We start from the raw sequence: 24,982 nt of genomic DNA on the forward strand, positions 1-24,982 counted from the left end.
TTATCAAGGTAATTGAAGCTGCGGTGATAACAATTGAAACCACCAACACTAACATTTCTCCTAAAAAAAAGCAGTGATGTTAGATGCGAATATAATTTTGCTTTTGCTAGTATTTGTGTCTGTATCTATCTTTTGGTGATTTCTTTTTCTCATTCAACAATGATAGCACTAAGCTAGGTACTTAAATCGTAATATATTCTACAGTGACTGTTCAACATCATGATCAGCAGCGTACAGCATAAGTTGTCTGAACTGCTCACTGTCCAGCTTATCCACAATGCGAGTGTTTTCTCTACTAGCTTTCAAATGATCCAGAACAACTTGACCCCTGGTCAATTTGCCACTCAGTTCGATATCGACGTGAAAGTTTTCCGAATGGCGTACGATATTTGGTTTCACAAAAACGGCCGCCAAAAAGGCATCACATGGCATCCACATCGTCCAATCCCGATAACATTTGGCTTCCACTTGGTTCAGCATCTGAACAGCTCGGTTGCTGCTGTTTCCTAAAACATCCAATCGCCACCGCATATCAAGCCCCTGGTGCTCCGATACGCACGTTTCCCACGGTAACAACGTAATAGGGCATTGCACATTGTTGAACACAATGTGCGCTGCTTCGGGGTCAGCCCAAAAATTGAACTCGGCTGCTCTAGTCGTGTTGCCAACCCCATGCCGGTTGCCACCCATTATGTAGAGATCACGAATTTTCTTCCGCACTTCTGGATACATTTTCAAACACAATGCCAGGTTCGTTAACGGACCAACAAAAATCAATGAGATCTCCCTTGGCGACGCATCAATCCTACTAAACAATATGTTCACCGCATGCTCGGGCTGTATCAAACTTTCATCCGGTTTCTCATCAAATCCGAGATCGCCAAATCCATCCAATCCATGAAAGTGCTCCTCTCGAATGGGAACCGGTGTAACCAGCGGCTCACTGGCTCCTCTATAGACCGGAACATCCGTTCTACCGATTGCCGTTAAAATCCTCAACACATTACGCGCTGCATTGCGCACGTCCGTATTACCATGAGTACAGGTGATGGCTTCAACTTTCAGATTGAACTTCTTCTCGCACTTTAGCAACAACAGTAGAGCCCAAGCATCATCAGTTCCGACGTCGACATCTACGATTACTCTTCGAATGCCACCATTCAAGGACATTATGCTTAGCACGTTTATTCGAACAAATTTTGACTGGATGATGCGACGCGACGCAAGATCTGGTAGTACGCGACTGCGCCAATCAATCTTATAGACAGTTTTCGTTAGCTGTTAGATGTTTGTAGCGTTTGTAGTCAAACATATACACGTGAATTTCATGTATGCTCGGTCATTTTATTTATAAACCATTCAATTTTCAGTTACAACTGTTGAATATTACTATCACACCCATAACATACTTTTCAAACATCTGCACTAGTAGATGTCGTTTAATTGATGCAAATTCCGGATTCATTCGTCTGCAAATTTTCAAAAAGTCTAACCCTTTAATGTCCAAGTGACCCAATAGTGAATATCTTTGAAGGATAACACAAAATTCTACATCTAACGAATGAATTTTTTGTAAAATAAACAACGCTTGGTTTTGTGCCACCAAAAATTACCAATGGAGCGTTTGGCGGTTTGCGAACATCTAAGCGGATTCGGTTCAATGTTTTCAATTATGTAACTTTGCCTCATCGTTTAAATTGAAAAACTTAGCTTCATGAAAGTTAGATGCCTTTCACGCATTTATCCTTCTGTAATTCAGAAGTTTCAGTGTTTAGCCTTGTGTGCGCGTTATTCCCTTTTAGCCTTCCGTTACTCGTAACTGCAACTGCGACCAGAGTAGCGAATTCCAATAAGGTATTTTCGTGTTTTTTATACTAAATAGAACTTATTCCCAAAAATATTTATAACATATGATACTAAGTTAGCTTACTTGAATTTACTTCATTTGCTACTGAAAGAACCACCCTACGTTTAGTTCTAAAAAAATCTCGCTCTCAAAAGTCCTCTCTCTCGGCGCGAGAATAAACAAAAGAATGGCTCTCTCTCCATCGCTGTCTGACCAATCCAACTTACAAAAGACGTAGATTGTGATCCCTTCGTACTGAACTATCAGCTGCTCGTGGTGCTTAAAAATAATATCGATTGGTTAGCCATATAAAATTGCTTAAAATTTTCGCAAACGCTAAGGTTTTTGTCGGATAAAGAAGATCCACAAAATCCATGGTTGGTACTTGCCACGATAGTGATAATAATTCTGTAAACTTTGTCTATTTCGTAATCGCCATTTTCATTCATATCCTTTGTTGTCAATAGTGTTGAATCATCATGAAACTATATTTGCTAACATTCGGATTAATTGCGGGATTTGTTCTCGCCAACGCCGCAGTCCCCGGTGGAGGGTGCTCACTTTCAAGTGGTAAGTGTTTTCTAGTAAAATCTGAATCTAGTAAGTTTTCCCCCTGACTCAGCATTATTGCTGACAACTAATGCGTTACTGATAACAATAACTATAGAACTAGAAAGTGTGTTACAGTGTATGTTCCCTTTGCAGATAGTTGCACCTCACTTTTCTCCGGCTTTCCGCATGTGCAGAGCGACCTAAACAAATACACCAAGCAGATGTTGGACAAGTCGTTTGACTTCCTACTTCTGTCGTCGGTGTTCGATGCGTACACTCTGGATCGGCCGGGTTTCGAAAAATTATATCGTAAGATCTCCGATAAGGCCTGGGAGGATACAATCGAGCTAATCAAATACCAAAGCAGACGTGGTGCTAGTATAACGTTAAACAAAGGTAACGAAAATTCGGCTGCCGTTCGCGACGTTGAGAGCCTACTGCAGAGCAATGAAACCTCTTCCCTCAAGTTGGCGATCCATTACGAGAAGATAATGGCTACCGAGGCGCATCATATTCATAAGAAGATTTCTCATGCCGAAACTGGCAAACATTACGACCCGGACGTGGCCCACTATCTAGACGAGAAACTGATCGAGTATCAGAGCGGCACAATTCGGAAGCTTTCTGGCTACATTACAAACTTAAATGACATTTTGAATGAGGCTAGCACCAAAGATTTAGGTGTTCACTTGTTCGATGATTATCTGGACAAGGTAGAGTAAACGTTTTGTGATTGTGCTAAACTACTTTCGTATATATATTTATAGCTGAATTCAACCATGGATCAAATGATCGCTCAATGTAATTTACAAATTAGTTGGTAGCTTAGATTTTGATTCGAGAACTTTATTTTTTTATTGGAATCAAAGAAATTGACAAAATTTCTCGATGCGCCAATCAAAATGGTCTTTTCGTCAAAAGACTCATTTCGAGTAAAACGACTTTGAAATTGTACGTTTTGTCATGATTCTCAGATGCGTTAAAATGTAGCCTTTTCGATTGACGCATCAAGATCTTACTTATCACCAAGGCGATAGGTTACAAAGTAAAACGTTATTGCAAATAAATATTTTGATTCGAAAGTATCCGATTTTTAATACAAACGTTTGCAGGTACATATTTAACATATCGATTCCCCTTTGCGTAATGTTGTAATGTTGCGTAATGTTGCCGTTTGTTGTAATTTGGTGCAACATGCCACCTATCGATAGTCCGCCCGGGTGTTGCATGGTTTTAGATTTAACGAAGATTTTATTTTACCAGAGTGCTTACCTTTTGATAAGATTATTTTGACCAATCCTTAGGCACCAGTGCCAGTGATATTGGTTCTGTATGCATCGGGTCTACTACGAAAGGCTGAAACACGAAAGGCTGAAATTCGAAAGGCTGAAATCACGAAAGGCTGATAACTACATAAGGCTGAAAACACGAAAGGCTGAATCACGAAAAGCTGAAAAATCATAAGGCTGAAATTCACAAAGTTCATTTCTAAGAGAACACTCGCGGCCTATGGCCGACTCGATTGTCCGAGATGTATGCTGTCCTTACTCGCTATCGCTCGTTCGGACTAAACTAGGGGATCACCCCTACGAGTCAGTAGACCTAGGAAAACGAACGAACATATACAGAGGTGATTTCTGCGGGGGGCTGCCCCCCGCAGTGGCCGGCGCTTCCGACGGCGGGTCGCCGGCGCACACTCGCGGCCTTCCGGCCGTCTCGCCCTGAATTATCTAGGAAACGTGTACAAGAGTCAAGTGTGTATAGATTCAAATGTTGCCGAAAATTAATTTTCCATTGCACAAACCAATTAATACTCAAACATTGAACTCTGTCACCTTATAAAGGTTTGTTATCCATGTGTCCGAATTTTTCAACGATTATGATTCAAGTTACAAAAGTTTTAGCCTTTCATGTTTCAGCCTTTTGTTCATTCAGCCTTTTGTGCATTCAGCCTTTCGTTATGAAACATACTTTTCAGCCTTTCGAGTTTCAGCCTTTCGTTACTAACCCCCATAAAAGCTCTCATTCATCTCACGACTACGAGTCTCGAACACTGTGGTGTCGAGAGCTTTACTGCCGCTCCAAGCATAACTGTCCCATATTCTATGCAAACCTTATGGACGCTGGGACAGTTATGCTTGGAGCGGCAGTTTAGGGCAAAGTACAAAATCTAGCACAGATTTTGCTGCATGACATAACATAAAAATTCGCAAACTAAAATTGACTTCTTTGTGCCGAAAACTGAAAAATATCAGGGAAATGAATGTTATATTTCGCCACCCTGGATATAACAAACGGCAATCCTTCGTCATGAGGCCAATGTGGCCACATGATGGAAAATTGCTGGAAGAAGACCAATGCCTTCGTTGCCGACGGACGATCTGACGAGTCAAGATCAGTTGTTTTCATAACGGATACTGAAGGCAACAGAAAGCGCTACAGCGAAAAGATAGAGCTTCTGTTGGATTCGGGGCCAGTTTTTGTAGGATTCAATGTAGTATTTCTCATCCGTTGAAATCTTGAATCGACAGCTGTAAATTGATGTTCCAAGGAACGGAGAATTTCTGGTGGCCAAAGAAGCCGTTTTAATCAGCAAGAAAGAGCAACTGTAGTGTTATGATGCATGCAAAGAATGTGCTGTACGTACCGGCTCTCAGGTATAGCCAGATGTCTGTGAAGAAGCTAACGAAGGAAGGTGTAGATGTTGTGTCCAACGACAAGTTTGTTACAATTTAAGAAGGGTGGTCAAACGGCCAATTTGAGGAAATTTTTACGTAGTGGACATTGCGGTATAACGTGCCAGCGCGAGTTTGCCTAAATAAATTTGCCAAACCTTTGGCATCGTCGTCTTGGTCACATCAGCAAAGGTAGAATGACTATTCTGATTCGTGAACATCTTGCTGTTAGTGTAAGTTTCAAGTTGAAGAAAACCAAGTTTTGCGGTGTATGTTTCATGGGAAAACACAGTCGGGATCTGTTTAATAGCAAAAGGGATAGAGCTAATCGAGCGAATTTATTCCAATGTGTGTGGACCGATCGAACCAGCATTTTGGGATGGTCACCGTTTGTTACGTTTATCGATTTGCTATGGTGTCCATGCTGCAAAAAAGTCAGAGGACTTTGATAAGTTTCAAGCAGCGGCGTGTGGAACAAAACTTTCAAAATTCACTGTGGACCAGAGAAGCTTCTTTTATTTTCCCGGTTTTGGAGTATCACACATCAATTTACCTACTCCTACTCTTCTCTAATCTCTGCTCCAAGATTTTTCCTTTCAAGTCGGAGAGTAAGAGGTACTATATGTAATAATAATAATGCTTTGAGTGTTCAAATTATGTTTATTATTTCTAATGTTCATGCCTCGGCTTTTGATGTAGATTATAAGTTTAAATATTTAATTCAATTAGCTATAACTAATGTAGCAACTAAAAAAGGAAAGATTCTTACGCTACACTGATTTGTATCAAGAAAATAAAATGTGCTTACAACATTCAACAAGTAATGTGAAAATAATACCTAATGACTTAAACCGTTGCGTCAAAATTAGAGGTGAAAGTTTATCCCTTCTTGCGAAAAATTTCAGTTTTTTGTGATGGTGCTTCTTCAAAATCTTAGTGCATACAATGATGTCAGTATCCTTCATGAATTCGGTATGACGAAAACTGCTTTCAAAAATAGGATTAGAAATGATAATAAATTAAATTAGTCTGTACGATTTATATTCGAAGACGAGAAACAAATAAGCAATAAAAAGTTTAGATTATAGTATTAAAAAGTTGACTTGTTGTTAAGTTATTAATAATCAAATTGAAACTAAAAGCAATAACAGCAAAGAAAATTTTTCCGAAACTGGTGGTTTCAAGGCATCAGTAGGAAGTCCTGATTCCCCAAATAAATCTGAAGCATTGTTGTTACATTTTCATCTGTACTGGGAGCTGCAAAAAAAAATTTATCTGTATTATTTCCGACAAAAATCTGTTCCATTGAATTATAGTTGGTTCAATTTAGGAGGGAAGTTGCTGTGACTCTACGTACTTTTCCTGGGGCGGTCATCAATGTGTGTCAATTTGACCACAATTTGCGTGACGTACTTAATGGATGTCGGATTTGAAGATTATCCGAAAAAAACGCAGAATTAGTGGATCAAATTTGTTTTTTGTTTGCTAGTCGGATACATTTTCAAACATTCTTGAGTATTAAAAGAATCTTTTCATTGAGAACACAAGAACCATTACCGATATTGTTAATAAATCATCAAACGGAGTTTTACGTCGGTAATGTAGATTTTATGTTATGGCGGTCACGATTGTGTTGATTTACCCTATATGTTTATGGGAAGACCGCGGAGGCCGACAGGTGTGTTAGTTCTGTCAAAAAAGTTGTCAAAAAAAAAAGCTCGCAATCCCTCAGCAAAACATAACACTCGCGCAATACATTGCTAGGCGATGGTGTAAGCTTACAGCCGTCCGTCAGCCGCACCAGGCTAGAGACGTCGAAACGCAAAGAGAGCATCAAGTTTGGTACTGCTACTCACGGTGGTGTGTTGTGGTGTATGCTGACTAGCATTTTCCACTGGCTAGCAGGTTTGACACTATTTTTATTTACGGTCCACTATCTGTACTACATCGTGACCGCGTTACGAAGCCCGTCCAGCAGCGGCGGAGGCCACAGCAGGATGCAATCCGAGGACGCAAAGTACATCAAAAAGTAAGTTTTCGATTTAAATTTATGCGATTATGAAAAAGTGCCTCTGCTCGCCAAACTTGCTAAGGTTTTATTGATTTTTTCATCTCTTGGTTTGATTTTTTTTTTGCTTGTACGATGGGTTAAAAATTGATAGACGATGGAAGGGTGGAACCATCGAACCGCATCCTACAGAGAAGGCCCTCATCGTGAACTACAAGCTAGAGGCGGCAGTCTTTGGTGAACCTGGAGATCCAATGCTTGAGGATAAAAAGGTACCAATCAATCGTCTGCAATTGTATGAGTCATTCGTGTGCATTGAGAGAATGAATGGAATGGAAGCAGGTGTATTATGTATGTGAAGAAATGATTCTCAGGTGACTGAGCCAAATCAAGGTCTTATTATTATTCAGATTGAGGAAGTGTGTGCACAACGGTTGATTTCAATGCTAACAGTGACGTTAACGTTTTTGCAAACATGCCCACAGGACTGCCAGCGGATCATACGCCTCAAATCATTGAACGCCAGAACTGACCCAGCCGTGTTGGCCCGAGAAGTGGTGGAAAAGTGCGATCTCATTCACAAATCACAACTGTCCGATATTGAACAAATCATCTACTATTTGAAGAATCGCAAGAATGTAGAGAATCCCTCGACCGCTGGAAGCAACGCATCCAATGGCGCTTCCGGTTTGCGCGCATCGTCGCGCTCTGTTTCCGGCAAGATCAGTCCACACGAAACTGAGAAGGCCTCGATTCGCAATATCGACGAGTACATCGAGTTGCTTTATGAGGATCTTCCGGAGAAGATCAAGGGTTCGCGACTGATTTTACAGCTGGCTCGCGATCCGGATAATTTGGGCGAACTGGAAAAGAATGGTGAGTGGCTCGTTTTACTATGCTTTCGATTGTTCCGGTCGTGCGCAAAGTGGTAGAGAAAAATTGTGGTACTAGTCTAGATAAGCTGTTTTTTTACACTGTGTGTGCATAACGAAAACGAAATGTGTGAAACGGGAAGGACACTAATTTATGCGCCTTCCATTAAAGGTAGACCGAAAGCAGTGCACCTTTCATTCGTTTGGAATGTTGGTTTTAGGAAAAACTTTAAATTCTCTCCGTTGTTTGTTATCTAAGGCTAGTTTTTTTACCGGCAATCATTACACAAAAGGGGTAAAACAATCATGATCAAAAGTGGGAAGGAAACTGTAAACCTGTCCGCCTCGCTAAAATGGCAATAAAAAAAGAGAAAGGCAAGAGCAAAATTGAAAAACGGAATAACAAAACAATGCTAGTTACAAAGCAAAATTGCGCAAGCTGGTTGAATTGAATAAATCGGTAGATCGGTGTAACAATAACAACAGTCAATGATGCGCTTTTAACCTGGATCAAATGTTAGGCTAGTGGGTGCAAAAACGAAAGATCAGAAAAGCAACACGTTAATAGGATGATAATAATGAACGATCAGGTGAAGCATATAAGCAGTACTCAGCAGTTGAACTTGACCAGATAGCATATAATAATCACCGGATTGAGTAACCGATTTCATTTTTTTACCATATTTTTTTCAGAGGCCGTGCTCAGTGCATTATCCCGAGTTCTTCGAGAAGATTGGCGTCGCTCGTTGGATCTTTCTACTAACATAATCTATATCTTTTTCTGTTTCTCGACATACACAAACTTCCACTCGGTGATAGTGAATTATAAGGTGAGCCGCTATCTTCTCTTAACACATTCGTACACAGTGTTATAACGGTCGGTGTTAATTATATACTACCTTTTGTTCGGTTATTATTGCAGATCGGCTCGCTCTGCATGGACGTAATTGACTACGAGCTGCGCCGGTATGATCAAATGAAAAACGACTTAGATGCACGTAGAGGATCTAGTGGTGGCAGTGGAGAAAAGGGACTGAAAGAGAAGGAAAAGGAGGTTAACAAGAGTGCCGAATATCTCGATACGATCGTTGACCAAGAAAAGCCCAAAGAAATGGAACCTCCGCGGCGACGAATACCGGAGCTTAAACAGCGACCGAAGTCTGGCAACTGGTCCAGCTATCACGGTAATATGAGCTCGTCACTAGTGAAGGCGCACAATATGAATAACAGCTATCATGAGCAGTTGTCCAGAGAGACGACGGCCTCGAATGATAGCCTCAATTCAAACCATTCTCCGGATAGTGAGAAACCTGATCCAAAGAAGCAGAAAGATGATTACGATAAGATTAACAAACAGTTTAAGATTTTCGCTAAAAAGCAGGAACAATTGCTGAGGGTGGCATTCTATTTACTGCTGAACATTGCCGAAAATGTCAAGCTGGAGGAAAAGATGCGCAAAAAGAGCATCGTAAAAATGTTACTGAAAGCCTTGGAGCGGCAGAACTTTGACCTGCTAGTGCTGGTCGTAACATTCCTAAAGAAACTTTCGATTGTTCGCGACAACAAGGACGAAATGTATGAGCTGAATATAGTGGATAAACTGCCCCGTCTTTTACAATCCCAAAAAGATTTGGTGCAAGTGACCCTTAAACTGCTGTTTAATCTTTCATTCGACGCACGGCTGCGAGCCAAGATGATACGGGTTGGTTTTTTGCCAAAGCTTGTCACCTTTTTGAGCGACGATAAGCATCACGAAATAGTGACGAGAATTCTCTACCACATGAGTTTGGACGACAAGATCAAGTCTATGTTCACCTACACTGACTGCATTCCGGTGGTGACCGATATGCTGCTGTTGAATTTAAACCAGAAGTCCGATCCACACCTGATTGCACTTGGAATCAACCTAGCTCTGAACAAGCGAAACGCAGCGCTAATGATCGAGAACAATCGGCTCCACAATTTGATGTCCCGAGCGTTCAAGTACCAGGACACGCTGATGATGAAGATGATACGCAACATTTCACTGCACGAATCATTACGGCTGCCCTTTGTGGTAAGTACGAGCGATTGGGATTGGATGTGTGTTGCTTATGCTGTCTTACGTTACAGGATTTTGTCGGAGATCTGGCCAAGATTTTGACCGAGTGCGATGACGAAGAGTTTACTGTGGAATGTCTCGGAATACTGGGCAACCTTGCGCTACCCGATCTGGATTACTCGCAAATCATTCACAATTTCAACCTCATTCCGCTAATCCGAAATATGCTAGTTCCAGGTAATGTTAATGTTACGCTTCGAATTAGATTTTCTTATAAAGCGGCTCTTATATTCCAGGTAAGTATAAGGATGATTTGGTACTGGAGACGGTCGTTTTCCTGGGTACTTGCGCGTCGGACGAATCCTGCGCTATGCTGCTGTGCAAAGCGGACGTGATCCTGTCACTGATTGAGCTGCTAAAGGCAAAGCAGGAGGACGACGAAATGGTGCTGCAGATCGTGTTTGTCTTCCAGCAGGTGCTGCGCAACGAAAGCACCCGGGTTTACATGATCAAGGAGACCGAGTCGCCGGCCTATCTGATCGATTTAATGCACGACAAGAATGCCGAAATCCGAAAGGTGTGCGATTTCTGTCTGGATATCATTGCCATCAGTGACAATGAGTGGGCTTCGCGCATAAAGGTAAGTGCGGTGTTTGGTTGATAATGATCATAGTTAGGTGGTCATGATCGGTAATTTCGTTTGCAGTTGGAGAAATTCCGCAATCATAACTCCCAGTGGTTGAGTATGGTAGAAACGCAGGAGGAGATCGACGATATTCAGGACTATGGACCAATGGATGATGACGATGGAGATATTCCGGCGTATCTGACGTCCGACTACCTGGATCAGTGCATGCTGTACCAGTCCGGAGAATCGAATGACGACGGAGAGGCGAACAATCGCTCGACTTCTGCGATGTCGAACTACAGCAGACCGACCAGCCGGTAAGTACGTGCGCACTGCGCAGATAATCATAATTTGCTATTCTATATTCATTCATTCGCTTAGATAAAAGTCTCGGTTGTGGATATTATATGCAATGCACAAGGTGTCGTACAGAAAGGTGAAATAATGTTCAGTAGGGTGAGATTGACGCATTACCCGAAGTTTGCCATTGACTAAACAAATTCATTTTCCAAATAACGATTGCAATTTCTAAGTTTCGTAATACTAGCAAAGTAAAGTCGATCTTCTCAAGCGGTTCATTTTTCTTCTCAGTTTTGTTCCGCAGCTTAAATTGAAAAATAATCGTAGAAAAATTACTGCTTTTTTCTAATGGTACCAATGGCAGCACAGAAACTCGTTTATAAAACATAAATTTTCAATACAAACCTCTCTCCATCTCTCTCTTTTTTTAACACTTTTTGTGTCACAGTTTTGATTTTTCTTCTTCGGCTTCTGCTTAAATACCCAAAGTTTTCTTCAGTCCAGTAAATTCTCACGATGAATAGTTCAGTAATTTTTTAAAGTACCGAATAACTTCCATCACCAGTAAACCCTTCAATAACGTGTACATTCCTCATAATTGTCTTGTCATAATTCCTAACAAATGTTAACTAAAAACATTTTTCCTTATCCATCTTTCTTACAGCTATAGTCGCGACTTGGAAGATTTTGAAGTGATTTCCTAAGCGGTGTCCGTGACAGAAAATTATACTCAACAAAACTAGCTTTGTTCGCACTAATATAATTGTACATACACACTCTATTTTTAAGAATTATAGAACGTGCAAACAGAAATATCACAAATTAAAGCGTGACAAAACTTACTTACAACAAAAAATAATCTGCTGGCTGCTAGTGAATGTGCTTTGCGCCCATTAAAATTGGGATTCTCCAAGCTTTAAGATTAAGAAAACCGACAGTAACTATGCAACATCCAGTACGAAATATCTACATAATGCAGATTTTTTAAAAACCGAGTACGCGAACAAACTTGATTATTTATAGTAGGCAACAATATTTAATGCGAACGTTACAACTAACGACGTCGTGGAGTATCTCGAACAAAGATGTCGCTTCGAGGATAAAGATTAAAAACTAACTATCTCAGCAAAAATGTATTAATATATCTTAATAATTCGCACGACTTCAATCACCGTTTTCCTTATAATTTTCTACTTTAGGACCAATCACTTTAATATTTATAACTTCTTCCCTTTAGTGTATAGAATATTGAGGCTTTCGATCCAGACGAATGGACCATGTTGTTTCTACCAAAAGTATAACTATATTACTCACGCGCACGGTAGTTCCCAATTATCTCTAGTACAGGGACATATGTGTTTCCTCACGTGCACCTTTTCCCACCCAGCTTGTCCTAAGAGAGTTAAACACATACGAATGTATTTTTAAATGCAATTATTAACGTAACAAATGCGTGTGTATGATATATCAGAGTGATCTAAACGTTAGAAAAAAAATTCGATTTGTATGAGTTTCCCAACTGCGGAATGTTCGTAGAAATTCGTGAATTCTAGTCCTATTTTCGTTTGTGATACGGATGTTCAATATCTTTAATCTAATCTATTCTACCGGTCTTTTTTATAGTTTATTATAGTTTTTATATTTTTTATAGTTTTTTTTTATTATTCAGGTGATTGAGCGTGAGTTTTTCGCAAGTTTCGATATAAGTGCTTATAAGAAATGTATTATAAAATTTTAACAGATGCGTTTAATATGTAGAATGTGCATGACATAAAGCAACAACCAAAAGCGTGGAAATTAACAAATATAAAAATAAGAAATAAAATTGCATAGAGTTTTCGTGACTAGTTGTATCACTTCCTGTTTGGTGATGTTGTCCCATGGCCATCCCGTGGATTTCAAATATTGGTTTATTTAGTTCAATGTTTCAGCAACTTTGCATACCTTTGGATAGACTAGACTAAATTTTTTGAAATGATGTTTTTTTCTAACTTTTCCCGATTTTTTTACTCAAAAGCTACGCAATCCACGAAATACTGGACGAAGAATAAAACATGGAAAACTTTGAATTGCCAAAAAAAATCTGTTTTTTTTTTAAATTTGTATAACAAAAAGAGGTTGAGCTTTCATTTTCTCAACAGTTTTTTTTTTCAACATTGTACTTTTTGATTGACGGTTTCGTATCAAGACCGTTTTCGAACAAATCGGGATTGTCTCTAGGCAGCATCTTTGGCCATTGTATTGTGATATTGTGAGGCTTTAAACATTTTTCGTTTATTTTTATGTAGCTGCGTACACTACACAAAAAAATAACAACGAATTTTGCAGTAATCAACATATACATTCATGTTTATTCATTTTACTCTTTATCATACAACCACTCAATTGAGAGCTCGCTAATACAATCATGTAACAGTTGTTACTAGCTTAAGTATCGATATTATTACGTAGTGCCTACGGTGGATTAGTACGGCTACACATTTCTCATTTCAACTTGGAATGTAGGATACCTACAGTCAATGTTAGATTGAAAAAAAAGTGGACACTTGACCCGGCGATGATAAAAACTCTGCTCTAGTCTTAAATAAAAGCAACCGATGTTTTCCTAAAAAAATTCAACTTTGGACAGGGAGACTACAGTGTAAATAGTTTTCGAATAATTGCACTATATAAGGTTCTATCCGTTCACATTAAGCTCACACGTTTGTTCCGGGCTTGCTTATTCTAACCACACTGGTACTTTCCGGAGACTACCATTCTCTCACATCAAATGTTTAGATTCAGTGCCAAAATGCAACTGTCAGTAGTAGGAAACAATGGTCTAACTTTCTACGTTTCAAGTGATACTAATCTCTTTTAAAATAGTCTGTAGTCGAACAATACCTTGTGTTCCCATTAGCTTTCATTTTACATCGTCATAGCTCTTACATATCGGTCGGTAGAATGTCCGGAATAAGGTACTTGCACAATTCCTCCTCGCCTGAGATGAAAAACACCTTGCTGGAAGTATTCTCATCAAGCCAAGCCCGAATTACAGGCCAAATAGTGGAGAACACCATTGGGGCGTTTAAAATTAGGCACGCACCCAGCCGCTCAGGAAAATGCTTGCTTAGCAACCATATCATGTTTTTAATTAACTGATAGTCCATACAGGAAGTACTAAAATTGGCTAGGTCGAAAACGATGCAAAGATTATCGGTGACCTCTTCGAAGCACCTCTTGCACGCCTCGTCTAGGCAGTGCACGATAAACTTTGTCAGCTCATCGATGTCACGCTCGGAAGAATGGTTCTTGGCTGGAATGTAGATAACTGGTCTTCCGATGCAATCCCGGTGCTTCAGAACTCGTGCCTTATTCGCGTTAGCCTCGATGGCAGGATCATTAACTAATTTATCAACACCATATTCCTCGCGCCATTTGTTGGTTTTAAGTATTGCCTGTTGAGAAAACTGTCACCAAGGTGCATCTCAGAATAATCCGACATATAACGTACCTGAAACGCAGCATCTACGGTTTTAAACGCCCGTAAGTATCGTTTCAAAGAAAATTCGTTATGATACTGCTTCGGATCGGCGTCGGCGATAATTTTCATGCGCTCCCTTAGAGAAGCCAAATCGGCAGGATTTACAGCGGCTGGTTCCATTGCCATATGCTACAATTCCCACTGGTGCACAGTATGAAGCTGCAAGCTAGTTGAAAATGCGACTGATTTATACACTGCCGTCTTACGAACTCTGCTGATTCATAACTTCCACTGCTAGAGTACCAATCAGGAGGAAATTCTTTCCGGTTAAACTTTCTCGAGCGACGCCCTCTGTTATCTTATCAGCTCTGGATGACCACCGTAAATTGTTGTGATAACAAAAAAGAGACGAAAATGCCCAACCTAATAATTAGATTTTGATTCCCGTGGGCAGACAATTTCAGCAGCTTTGACAGCACTGTGACGTTTCTCGTTCAGAGCTGCCAGATTTTGTTTTGTAAAATCTGTATGCACACGTAAAAATATCTGTATTTTTCTGTATTTTGTTCGTGTGCCTACAAGTACTTGGGTTTGGGGTAACTGGGCTTGGAATCAGACCTTAAACCTCGCCTGAAACCGTAAAAAAGTTGGGTAAAATTCTTGAAAGAAAACTCAGGTCTATAACCGTGTTTTTTCCTATGAAAGCAATCGAATCAGGTAATTTCGATCCAAAGTTTTCCCGCTTAGCCAAATGTTGGATGTCCAGAAAAAATAAAAAAGGCAATTTCTCGCTTAGTTTAATGCCGGACGCCCAGCAGAAGTCGAACAGAAGTAATAAAAGGGTAAAAGAAGAGCGTTGGTTGTCGTCAACGCAAATACAATATGAATACAATCAGCCGCAAATATTCCGGTGGGGTTTTGAAAATTGGAAAACAACAACAATAACAAACGTACAAGCAGTGAAACGCCACCCGTGGATTGCCTTATGCGAATCAGCCAGTTTCGCGGCTATTTGGGAAACGCATTCGAACAACTAAAAACTGATGCTTGGATCTGTTCGGATGGAATGTTTGTGAGGCCGACCTACCAGTTCTTTAGTTCGAAAACTTTGAAATTCTGTACAAATCTGTATTAAAAATCAAAATTCTGTATGAATTCTTCCTCGCCACACAGGAAATCTTTTAAACGTCATGGACCAACAAACTTCATGGACCAGAGTTGATCTGCGATAACGCACACATATATGAATTTTGACAGCAGTAAATCACCCCTGATGGCAACCGTTTGCTAATATTCTATTCCAAGCAATTCTGGCAACCACATTTAATTTCGCATGACTTTTCATACGCACTAGAAAGTGTAATGAAATTCTGAAACTTTTTAAGGATGTATAACTGAGTTTCAAAGCTTTTTATTTTATTCTCTCTTATTTTCCGTCGGTCTAGTTCCGCCACTGTTGTGGCCAATCACCGACGCCCAGGGAGGCGACTCCACACCCAGGACCCTTACTCACGACCCGTTTATTAACGGACCGGCGCCAACGGCTTTACTTCCTCATGCGATGGAAGGCGTGATCCCAGAGATTTTTCGCCTCAGAAAATCTCCCGGTGTCGGCTAGGATTGAATCTAGACCAGTTGGGTTGGTTGTGAGTGGATCACGCCACCTCACAACCATCGACACCTATGTCGGCGGTGGGATTCGAACCCAGGCGTCGAGCGTGGTTGGCGGAGACGTTACCAACCACACAAGGTCCCCGCTCTAAGTTTCAAAGCTTGTTTATACACTTTTTTAATTTTCAATGCATCACTCATAATACGAGCATAACAAACACATTTTTCGTTCAAACCATAATTGCACGTGGTTCACAACAATTATACTGATTACAATACACATTCTGTATGAAAAGTAATACTCCTGAGTTTGCACACTTGGAGCCTCGATTTGACGGTTCACTTGGAGTTTTCGACCTCACTCTTTGCGTATCTGTTCATAACACCATCTGTAGGTAAAGTGTCAGGCAAATTATTTCTCTGCACATTTGCGAGATGGACATATGAAATGGAAACGAGACAAAATGACGAATGCGATAATGACCAATTATTACGCATACCAATGCAATGACACTGAAAATGTTTTATTTGAAGCTGCAAAGTATAGCAAGGAAAAAGTGTAGCTACACCGCGAAAACGAAAACGACACTAGAGGAAATGAATAAAATATTGAAAAAAAAAAATTGTACGTTGACGTCACAAAATAAGGAGAGATGAGAGTTTTTGCAATTTATGAATGTTTGTTTGCATGAACTTATAAAAAATTCTGAAAAATGACCTATCTTTTTCGTATGCATATTGATTGTTTTTATTTCCAACAGCACAAATTCACAAAACGTTAAAACGAAAAAAATCTAAAACCTTGTAAACAATCTTCTCTGAAATGTCAAAAAAAAGTGAGGTTATTTTGTGTATGCAATGATCTCTATATTCCATCTAGTTGCATAGCGCGGTAAACGTATGTCGAATTCGTTTTCGCCCCAAGCTGGGAGGCGTATGAACACGGGTGCGACGGGCGAGCGAGCGCACCGTACGTCCGCACGAGCGGACGAACGGACGGCCCACACCACCACACGGCCGGACGTTGATTTGCGTTAAGGCTAGGGTTACCACTTGGTCGGAGTTAAAATCAGGACAATTTTTTCCAGCACATATTTGATCTAAGGTTTTTTTTTATTTTTTGAGGTATCAATATACCTAAGATACCTGAAAATTGCAACACTAGTAAACTGTTTGAAATAAACTTTACAACAGGGGGTTTTAATTTGAGAAAATACCAGCTTTTTCTTATACTAATCTGTAGTGAATACAGATACCGTAGTTAAGTCAAAATAATACTAAATAATGTATTAGCACAGCACAAATGTAAAATGAGATTGGCAACCAGCAAAAAATTGATGCAAACTTTTGCGTTTGATCGCAACTTTTCCGGATGCACAGTTACATAAGAGGAGTGCGGATTGAGTCATTCGGTGTTCTAGTTTTGGATAGGAAGGACGCAGAAAACTTATCCTGGAATGCGACATGGCGCAGCCAGTAGGTAAGTAGAGTGAATAAAAAAAAGTGATTTCATTGACTGATTATCTAGGCTTGTGAAAAAAAAAAGATTGGAAGTAGAAAAGAATTTTTAGGGCAAAATGATGCAATTTACAGAGAAAGAATTGCATGAGCGAAGCGGTCTCATTGCAAAAAAAAAATGAGCGAAGCGGTCTCATTGCAAAAAAAAAATGAGCGAAGCGGTCTCATTGCAAAAAAAAATAATAAAATAGGGCGGAGCGGTCTCGCGAAAAAAAAAACAGAATGATTGAGCGAAGCGGTCTCAACACAACAAATACAAATTGTTTCAGGCATTTTTTTATCTCTACCTTACAGCGAAACATATGCAAACGCAGAAGCAAGGGTACAAAATGAAGGATATGACGCGCAATTCTCCGGTTGAAAATATTAGCGTCCCTTCGGTAGAGAAGCAAAGAAAAAAATATAAGGTTAAAGATTTGTCCCGTGAATTGGCGGCAGAGAAGGCCAAAAACATTCAACTAATGGAAGAACTCGAACAAAGTCAACGAATCAACGAGGAACTTCTGGCTAATCAAGCTGAGAAAGAGGCCAACAGATCTGATTTCGAAAGCGAAACCCCATTTTCTAGTACTCGCAGGGTATCAGCTGTAGCTAATTTTGAAGATTCACGGTTTTACAACTCTATTAATCAGCTTTCGATCGCCCCGGGCCCCCACATTTTTGGGGCCCCCACAAAACGAGAAAAAGTTCCTTCCTCAATCAAAAATGAGATTCAATCAAAAGTTCAATTTACAGTAAGAAAATTTTAACAGACCATTTCAATCTGAAACTTTCCTTCGGTGTTATTTTTTCGCGAGCGCCAATATCACAACCACATCCATAAGATTTCACCTTCGATTCTCTTGGAATGACACACATTAACACACCATTATATTCAAACCAGCGCGCATGGGAAATCAAGCAGGAAAGAAGATAATCCACAAGTTTTTTTAATACATTGCTGTTGATTCCGAAAATAAGTTTACCTGTCCGAATCAGGGATACTAGATTTGCGTTGCAAAATGCAGATTTTCAGAGTCCGTGTGCAGATTTTATTGACCTGCAGAAGTGTGTAGGGGTAAACAGGGTAAGACCGCCCTGTGGGGTAAGACCGCCCACTGTAGTTTTACTACCAAGTTATAAAATAATTGAAAAATTTCTTCAACGTGTCTATCACAGTATAATTACATAACATTTTGCACGTTTTTCTGTTTTGATAGTGCGCGAACGGTCGCAGAAATAATCAAAAACAACCTTTCAGCTGGCAACCAGTCAATGCGCTATTGTTTTGCGGCAACGGGACTTAAGGTTTTTCAGTCTACAAATCTATTGTTTTGTTCGTGAATATACGTTTAATCGCTTGCCTGAATCTATCTTTTTTCGGGAATATCGAAGGCCGTGAGTAATCTTGTAATTTTGACTACTTTTTCGGTCAAATATGAAAATGTTCCACTGGGGGTAAAGTCGCCCACTATACAAGGGGTAAAACCGCCACGTATCCAACTGCTTGTTGTTTTACTTCAAGACCCAAATGCCTCGACACTACAAAGGGAATATTTACAGGATCAGTAAAACAACTTCAAGCCACATAAGACATCGATGTTAATCAACCATTTTCGATTTGGTTGAAGCTTTTCTAGTAATATATTTTAACAAGACTTATTTTTGAAAAAAGTAAACCTGTGTGAAAATGGTGTTAATGAACCAAAATAATTTTAGAGACATGACGGTTTGTTTGATTGGTATGACGTCTCCGGCAGAATTGAAAATAGTAGTTTTTTACTTCCGAAAAAAATACACACTCTAAAAAAATTTAAAGAAAAGATATAAAAATAGAATTAAAAATATATTTTTTTTCAAATTTATTTGAAAAAATAAGTTTTTGCCTGTAAAATCTACAAAAGGTAAGCTAAAATTTTATGGTTGTTGGATCATGGAGTAATAGAAATATTAATAGCTAAATTTTTGTGAAGAATTTTTTTTTTTGACGGTTTGTTTGGTGTATAGAGTCGTTGATAATTTTGTTCTTCAAAAAAAAAACATAGAAAATTGAAAATATAAATAAACGAAAGAATAATTATTAGTATTTTTCTATACATAATAAGTCTTCAAAAGAATTATACAGACAGGTTTGATGAGTTTTAAATTTTAGCTTAAAGATAGGTATATTATGAATTCAATATCTTGAAAACCCCCAATTCTGAAAAATCTATTTATTTTGAAAACCAAAAAAGTTACCTAAACATTGATTTGAACTTGAACAATCAGAAAACAAAATAAGTTAAAACTTAGAAAAAAAAAATTTTTTTTCAGATATTTCACAGTGTATATTTTATTAAAAAAGAGAAAAAATACCATCTACAACTTTGTCAGAGACACTATACCGATAAAATCAACCGTTTCGGCCCTAAAAATATTGTTTATCCTAAAAAATTGGTGGGCGATCTTACCCCGCTGGTGGGCGGGCTTACCCCGCATGAAAAAGATCTGCACATTTTCAATGAATTTTTAAAAATTGAAAAAAAAAACTGGAAAATAAACAAAAATATTTCAGTTCTTATTTTTAAATGCGGGTATTGAATAGAAGAACCTCTTAGCGAAGAAAAAATGAAATTGCAGCCGCAACTTTTTTTTCTATAAACAGAATTGCTCAAGGGGGCGGTCTTACCCCGCTTACCCCTAGTTTTTTCCTAGGTTCTGTAGATTATTGCCAGCGTAGCCTTATATTTGCGCAGTCTTTCTCAAATTGTGTGCAAATTTTTGCTTGCGGATCGCATTTTTTTTCGAATTGCGGTAGGTTTTTATTTTTCAGATATCAAGAAAAAAATTCCGGATTTCGAGCAGTTGCATACATTTATTTATTTGAGCCTAATGATCTCGAACGCAACTGGAGAAAAATCTTTATCGAAGATGAAACTGATTGAAAATAGGTTGCGTACGACTATGAAGAGTGAAAGGCTGTCAAACTTAGCATTGTTAAGTTGAGAGTACAATATTCTGAAGGAGCTGAATGTTGATTATTCAATCAATAAGTTCTCTGCAAAAAAAAAACTCGTAAGAAAAAATTCTAGCAAATTTTTGGTAACTTTTCAATGAGAAATAAGTGTTTTTAACTCGTACGATAAAAAAACGGGTTTGTTTTATTCTGGGGCCCCCACTGTAAACTGGGCCCCGGGCCCCCACAATCGTAAATCCGGCTCTGAATATACCCGAGTGCAAATCTGCGGATGACGGTGAGATTCATCGCCAATCCTTCGAAGCTTGGAAAGATCTGCTCGTAGATTCAATGACATTAGCAGGAGTACAAGATGAATTAACTAAGTTCACCATTTTTAAAATCAAGGCCGGATCTAAACTTCTTGAAATTTTCAACAACACAAAATCGTCGAATGAGGACCCGAATGTTAGCTGCTTTCCATTTGCCAATGCAATGTCAAGGTTAAAATCTTACTTTGGATCAGGTTCAGACGTAATGCTAATTAGGCGTAAATTAGCAATGTGCGCTCAGAAGCAAGAAGAATCTGATTTGGCTTATATTACTCGTGTTGGCTCGATGGCTCGACTGTGCGCATTTGATCCCTCAAAAGAATTTGAACAAATTGTTGCAACAATTGCCGAGCATGCCATCAATAGAGATGTCCGAAAAGTTGCACTAAAAATGTTGAGTCGCAATAAATGTTTCACAGATTTATTCGATGTAGTACGCGAAATAGAAACAATTGAATTGAACGAGGATTATGTTCGCAGGAAGTACCGCAATGCTGAGCAAGCATTAGTAGCATCTGTTGGTGCACCATACCCAGGAAACATGAGTCGCGCGGGGCGTTATGTACCACAACGAAATTTTCAGCACAATTCTAACAGGCCGTTCAGAGGAGGCGCTCGAGCTTCACGAGGCAGACAGCCCTTTTTCAATGACAGCTTATCGTTCCGATACGCATCGAATGACGCTTACACTAGTTCATCATCCCATTTCACACGTAAGAATAAATGCTGGCGCTGTAACAGCATATATCACGAGGCTGACGATTGTAGTCACAGAGAAAAAGTTTGCAACAGTTGTGGAGTTCGTGGTCACATCCAGAGAGCGTGTCACACTCGTGGCAAAGGGCATGGCATTAAGCGACAATGTACTGCCGTTGGAGACACCTGCAAAAAAAGTCGCTGCGATTGAGGGAGTGAGAGAAGACTCAGAGGCTGTTGAACCAGTAAGTGAATCCACTGATTTTTACTTTTTGCTCAGTTTTAATTTTCATTCATCCGCAATGTTCTGAAAAAAAATGTAATTTAAATTAATTATCAATTAAATTTACTAAATTAATTAAATTACAAAAAAAAAAAACAAAGAAAATAAAATAAATAAATATCAATTACTGGTGTGTTACGTGTTATCCTCAGATACGTTTGCAAGAAAATCAACATGAAGCGGAGAACGCTACGAACACCCATGTAGGTCCTCAAATGAAAGCACTTGATAATGTTGCACAAGTTGCGTGTACTAGCACCAATTTCATGTTCACTGGAGATGACGTCGCTAATATTACCGCAAAGGTATCAGGCATGCAATGCATGTTCATGATTGATTCCGGTGCGCAAGTGAATACATTCACTGATAAAATGTTCAAAATGCTCATTTCGAACTCTAGCTATTCTACTGGAATCCTGGACGTCCAAAAAATCAGACAAAGCACTTAAAGCTTATGCAACAGAAGGCACCATCAAGGTTTTGGCTACTTTCCACGCTCCTCTTTATATTTCTAGTGATAGACCTACATACATAGAGAAGTTCTATGTAGTCAGTGAAGCTCGTGCTCTGTTGGGAAGACCTACATCTTCACGGTACAGTGTTTTGATGCTAGGTTTACAGGTACCTATAAAATGTAAGGAGATCTCGTTTGTAGAATCGGTATACGCAGGAGAAATTGCTTCAATTATCACTGTCGGAGCATTTTCAAAATTCAACGTCCGTCCTGTTAAAATCTACTACGACACAACAAAACCACCTTGCAGAAATGTTTTTACCAATATACCTTTGGCAGTTAAATCACTAGTTGAAAAAAGACTGAAGAACCTGGTTTCAGCTGATATCATAGAAAGAGTTGTTGATGGAATGGATATTTCGTTCTGTTCGTCAATGTTGGTCGTGCCCAAAGGCAAGGACGACATACGTTTAGTTATTGATTTACGGGGACCTAATCGCTATATTCACAGAACTCCATTTCCGATTCCTACTTTAGAAAAAATTCTTTCCGAGTTAGATGGAGCCAACTGGTTCTCTACCATTGATTTAACCCTTAAATGCGCAATGTTGTTTTAAAACAACACTACTAAAAACGTTTTAAAATATACGTATTTTAGTATATTTTAGAAATATAATTCATTAGAACTGCTCTCTAGACTCTAACGAAGAAAACTTAACAGCTGGAAGTACTGTATTTGAATGTCTTGTTTTTATTTTTGCTGTCAAAATCTCGGAAACGAAAAAAAACATGGCGAGATTCCCGACTGGTGCTGACTGTCTTTGAAAATAAATTTTAAAATAAGGTTAGTGGTTAGTGAAAATGTCTGAATTATCATAAATTATACTAACAAAAGGTCAATTTTAAAGTTACTGTTAACAAAAGTAATTGTTTCGACTTTATTCTGCGATAAAGTCACAGTGTTGTTTAAAAACAACATGGTAATATTAGCACATTAAAAAGTAAATCTTTCAATTTTTTTTATGCATATTGGTTAGTTTTAGAGCAGTAAATCTGTTAAACAAAGATTTTATGTTTTTAGATGATTTTTTAACGTCGTGCGCATTTAAGGGTTAAGCAATGCATTTTTTTACATTGAACTGCATGAAGACTCACGCCATCTCACTGATTTCTACACAGAGTTCGGAATGTTCCGTTGCGTCCGATTACCGTTCGGTCTGTGTAATGCACCCGATATATTCCAAGAGACGCTCCAACGAACTGTGCTTGCTGATTGCAAGGGATGCAAAAATTATTTGGATGACGTGCTTGTGTTCGGAAAAAAAAGAAGAGCATGACACTAATCTGGAGAAAGTTCGTGCTTGCCTTGCTAACCACAATGTTGTATTGAATGAAAGCAAATGCGTCTTTGGGAGTCAACCAGTTGTATTCCTTGGTTTTCATCTTACTCCCAACGGCTGGCAAGTTGAGGAAGAAAAAGTTCAAGCGATTAGGACCTTCAGACAACCGAACAGTTGCGCGGAAGTAAAAAGCTTTCTAGGACTAATAACTTTCATGGACAAATTTATTATGCATCGGGCAACAAAATCTGAACACTTACGAAACCTTGCAAATTCCGAAAACTTTTATTGGACTGATAGCGAAGATGATGAGTTCAATTGGTTAAAAAATGAAGCTTTAAACTCTATAAAGCTACTAGGTTATTACAACCTAACAGACCGTATAGAGCTTTTCGTAGATGCCCCTCCTGTTGGCTTGGGCGCGGTACTAACTCAAATAAACGGAAATAATATTCCTAGAATTATAGCATGTGCTTCTAAATCTTTATCTATCGCGGAAAAACGGTACCCCCAAACGCAGAAGGAAGCTCTAGCAGTTGTTTGGGGTGTTGAAAAGTTTTCATACTACTTGTTGACCAGACCGTTCACTATTAGAACTGATGCAGAGGCAATCCAATATATATTCAGTGTTAATCATCGTTTAGGCAAACGAGCAATTTCACGCGCGAAAAGTTGGGCGTTGAGCTTACAGCCTTACGACTATGAAATCAAAAGAGTTCCCGGAAATCAAAACGTAGCCGATGCGTTGTCTCGTCTCATACCAGCAACACAGGAAGCAACTCTGTTTGAAAAAGAAGATGAGACTCACTATCTCTTTTCACTGGATGCTAGTAACATGATCATTACTTGGGACGAAATAGAAACATTCTCGGAAAAAGACAGCGAACTACAACTAGTACGAGAAACGATGTCGTCTAACAAATGGCCATCTGAACTACGATCATATGAAGCACAGAAAAATAATTTGCGTTGTAGTGGTTCTCTGGTATTTGAAGACGACCGAGTAATTCTACCATTTTCAATTCGACTGAAAGCACTTAACTCTGCATATGGAGGACACATAGGAGAGGTGGCGATGAAACGTGTTATGCGTGAATTTTTCTGGTGGCCCGGAATGTCAGCCGATACAACTCGTTTCATAAAGAATTGTAACACCTGCGTCCAACTTTCAAAGCGAAACCCGACGTTACCATTATGCTCACGAGAACTGCCCGAAGGACCTTGGCAAATGCTGCAAATAGATTTCCTCGCATAACCCGCCTTTGGGTCTGGAGAATTTTTAGTTGTAACCGACACATACTCGCGCTACCTGTTCGTAGTAGAAATGAAGGCAACGGATGCAGATACTACAAACTCAGCTTTGAACGAAGTTTTTCGAATGTGGGGGTACCCGTCTGTCATACAGAGTGACAATGGACCTCCTTTCCAGAGTACCGGATTTATATCCTA

General features: G+C 39.3%; 5 protein-coding genes across 7 annotated transcripts; 3 read left to right on the forward strand and 2 right to left on the reverse strand.

The window, feature by feature from the left end:
* Nucleotides 1–198: 198 nt before the first annotated feature.
* LOC129723568 (nucleoside hydrolase-like) lies at nt 199–2,496 on the reverse strand. Its single transcript, XM_055677882.1, has 2 exons — nt 1,931–2,496; nt 199–1,825 (listed from the first exon to the last, which is right to left on the reverse strand). Exon 2 carries the CDS (start codon nt 1,168–1,170, stop codon nt 199–201), a length of 972 nt encoding a protein of 323 aa, XP_055533857.1. The 5' UTR covers nt 1,171–1,825; nt 1,931–2,496.
* LOC129723586 (soma ferritin-like) lies at nt 2,059–3,480 on the forward strand. 3 transcript variants are annotated; one of them, XM_055677905.1, is made up of 3 exons: nt 2,059–2,223; nt 2,314–2,416; nt 2,552–3,480. In XM_055677905.1, exons 2-3 carry the CDS (start codon nt 2,326–2,328, stop codon nt 3,118–3,120), a joined length of 660 nt encoding a protein of 219 aa, XP_055533880.1. In that variant the 5' UTR covers nt 2,059–2,223; nt 2,314–2,325; the 3' UTR covers nt 3,121–3,480. The 3 variants fall into 3 exon arrangements, with proteins under 3 accessions (XP_055533880.1, XP_055533895.1, XP_055533887.1); XM_055677920.1 differs by having other exon boundaries at nt 2,061–2,145; XM_055677912.1 differs by having other exon boundaries at nt 2,062–2,256.
* Nucleotides 3,481–6,818: 3,338 nt separating this feature from the next.
* Nucleotides 6,819–12,747, forward strand: LOC129717527 (kinesin-associated protein 3). The gene is made up of 9 exons (XM_055667494.1): nt 6,819–7,102; nt 7,236–7,353; nt 7,567–7,957; nt 8,647–8,783; nt 8,876–10,009; nt 10,066–10,231; nt 10,291–10,634; nt 10,701–10,939; nt 11,587–12,747. Exons 1-9 carry the CDS (start codon nt 6,948–6,950, stop codon nt 11,624–11,626), a joined length of 2,724 nt encoding a protein of 907 aa, XP_055523469.1. The 5' UTR covers nt 6,819–6,947; the 3' UTR covers nt 11,627–12,747.
* A 495-nt stretch (nt 12,748–13,242) lies between these two features.
* On the reverse strand, nt 13,243–14,903 carry LOC129717500 (uncharacterized). Its single transcript, XM_055667442.1, has 2 exons — nt 14,416–14,903; nt 13,243–14,359 (listed from the first exon to the last, which is right to left on the reverse strand). The coding sequence occupies exons 1-2, from the start codon at nt 14,569–14,571 to the stop codon at nt 13,847–13,849; spliced, it is 669 nt and encodes a 222-aa protein (XP_055523417.1). The 5' UTR covers nt 14,572–14,903; the 3' UTR covers nt 13,243–13,846.
* Nucleotides 14,904–17,335: 2,432 nt separating this feature from the next.
* LOC129716764 (uncharacterized) lies at nt 17,336–18,223 on the forward strand. The gene is made up of 3 exons (XM_055666604.1): nt 17,336–17,476; nt 17,809–18,124; nt 18,202–18,223. Exons 1-3 carry the CDS (start codon nt 17,461–17,463, stop codon nt 18,221–18,223), a joined length of 354 nt encoding a protein of 117 aa, XP_055522579.1. The 5' UTR covers nt 17,336–17,460.
* The last annotated feature ends 6,759 nt before the right edge of the window (nt 18,224–24,982 follow it).

The sequence above is a fragment of the Wyeomyia smithii genome, chromosome 1 (assembly GCF_029784165.1).
Source record: "Wyeomyia smithii strain HCP4-BCI-WySm-NY-G18 chromosome 1, ASM2978416v1, whole genome shotgun sequence".
Classification (NCBI taxonomy): domain Eukaryota; kingdom Metazoa; phylum Arthropoda; class Insecta; order Diptera; family Culicidae; genus Wyeomyia; species Wyeomyia smithii.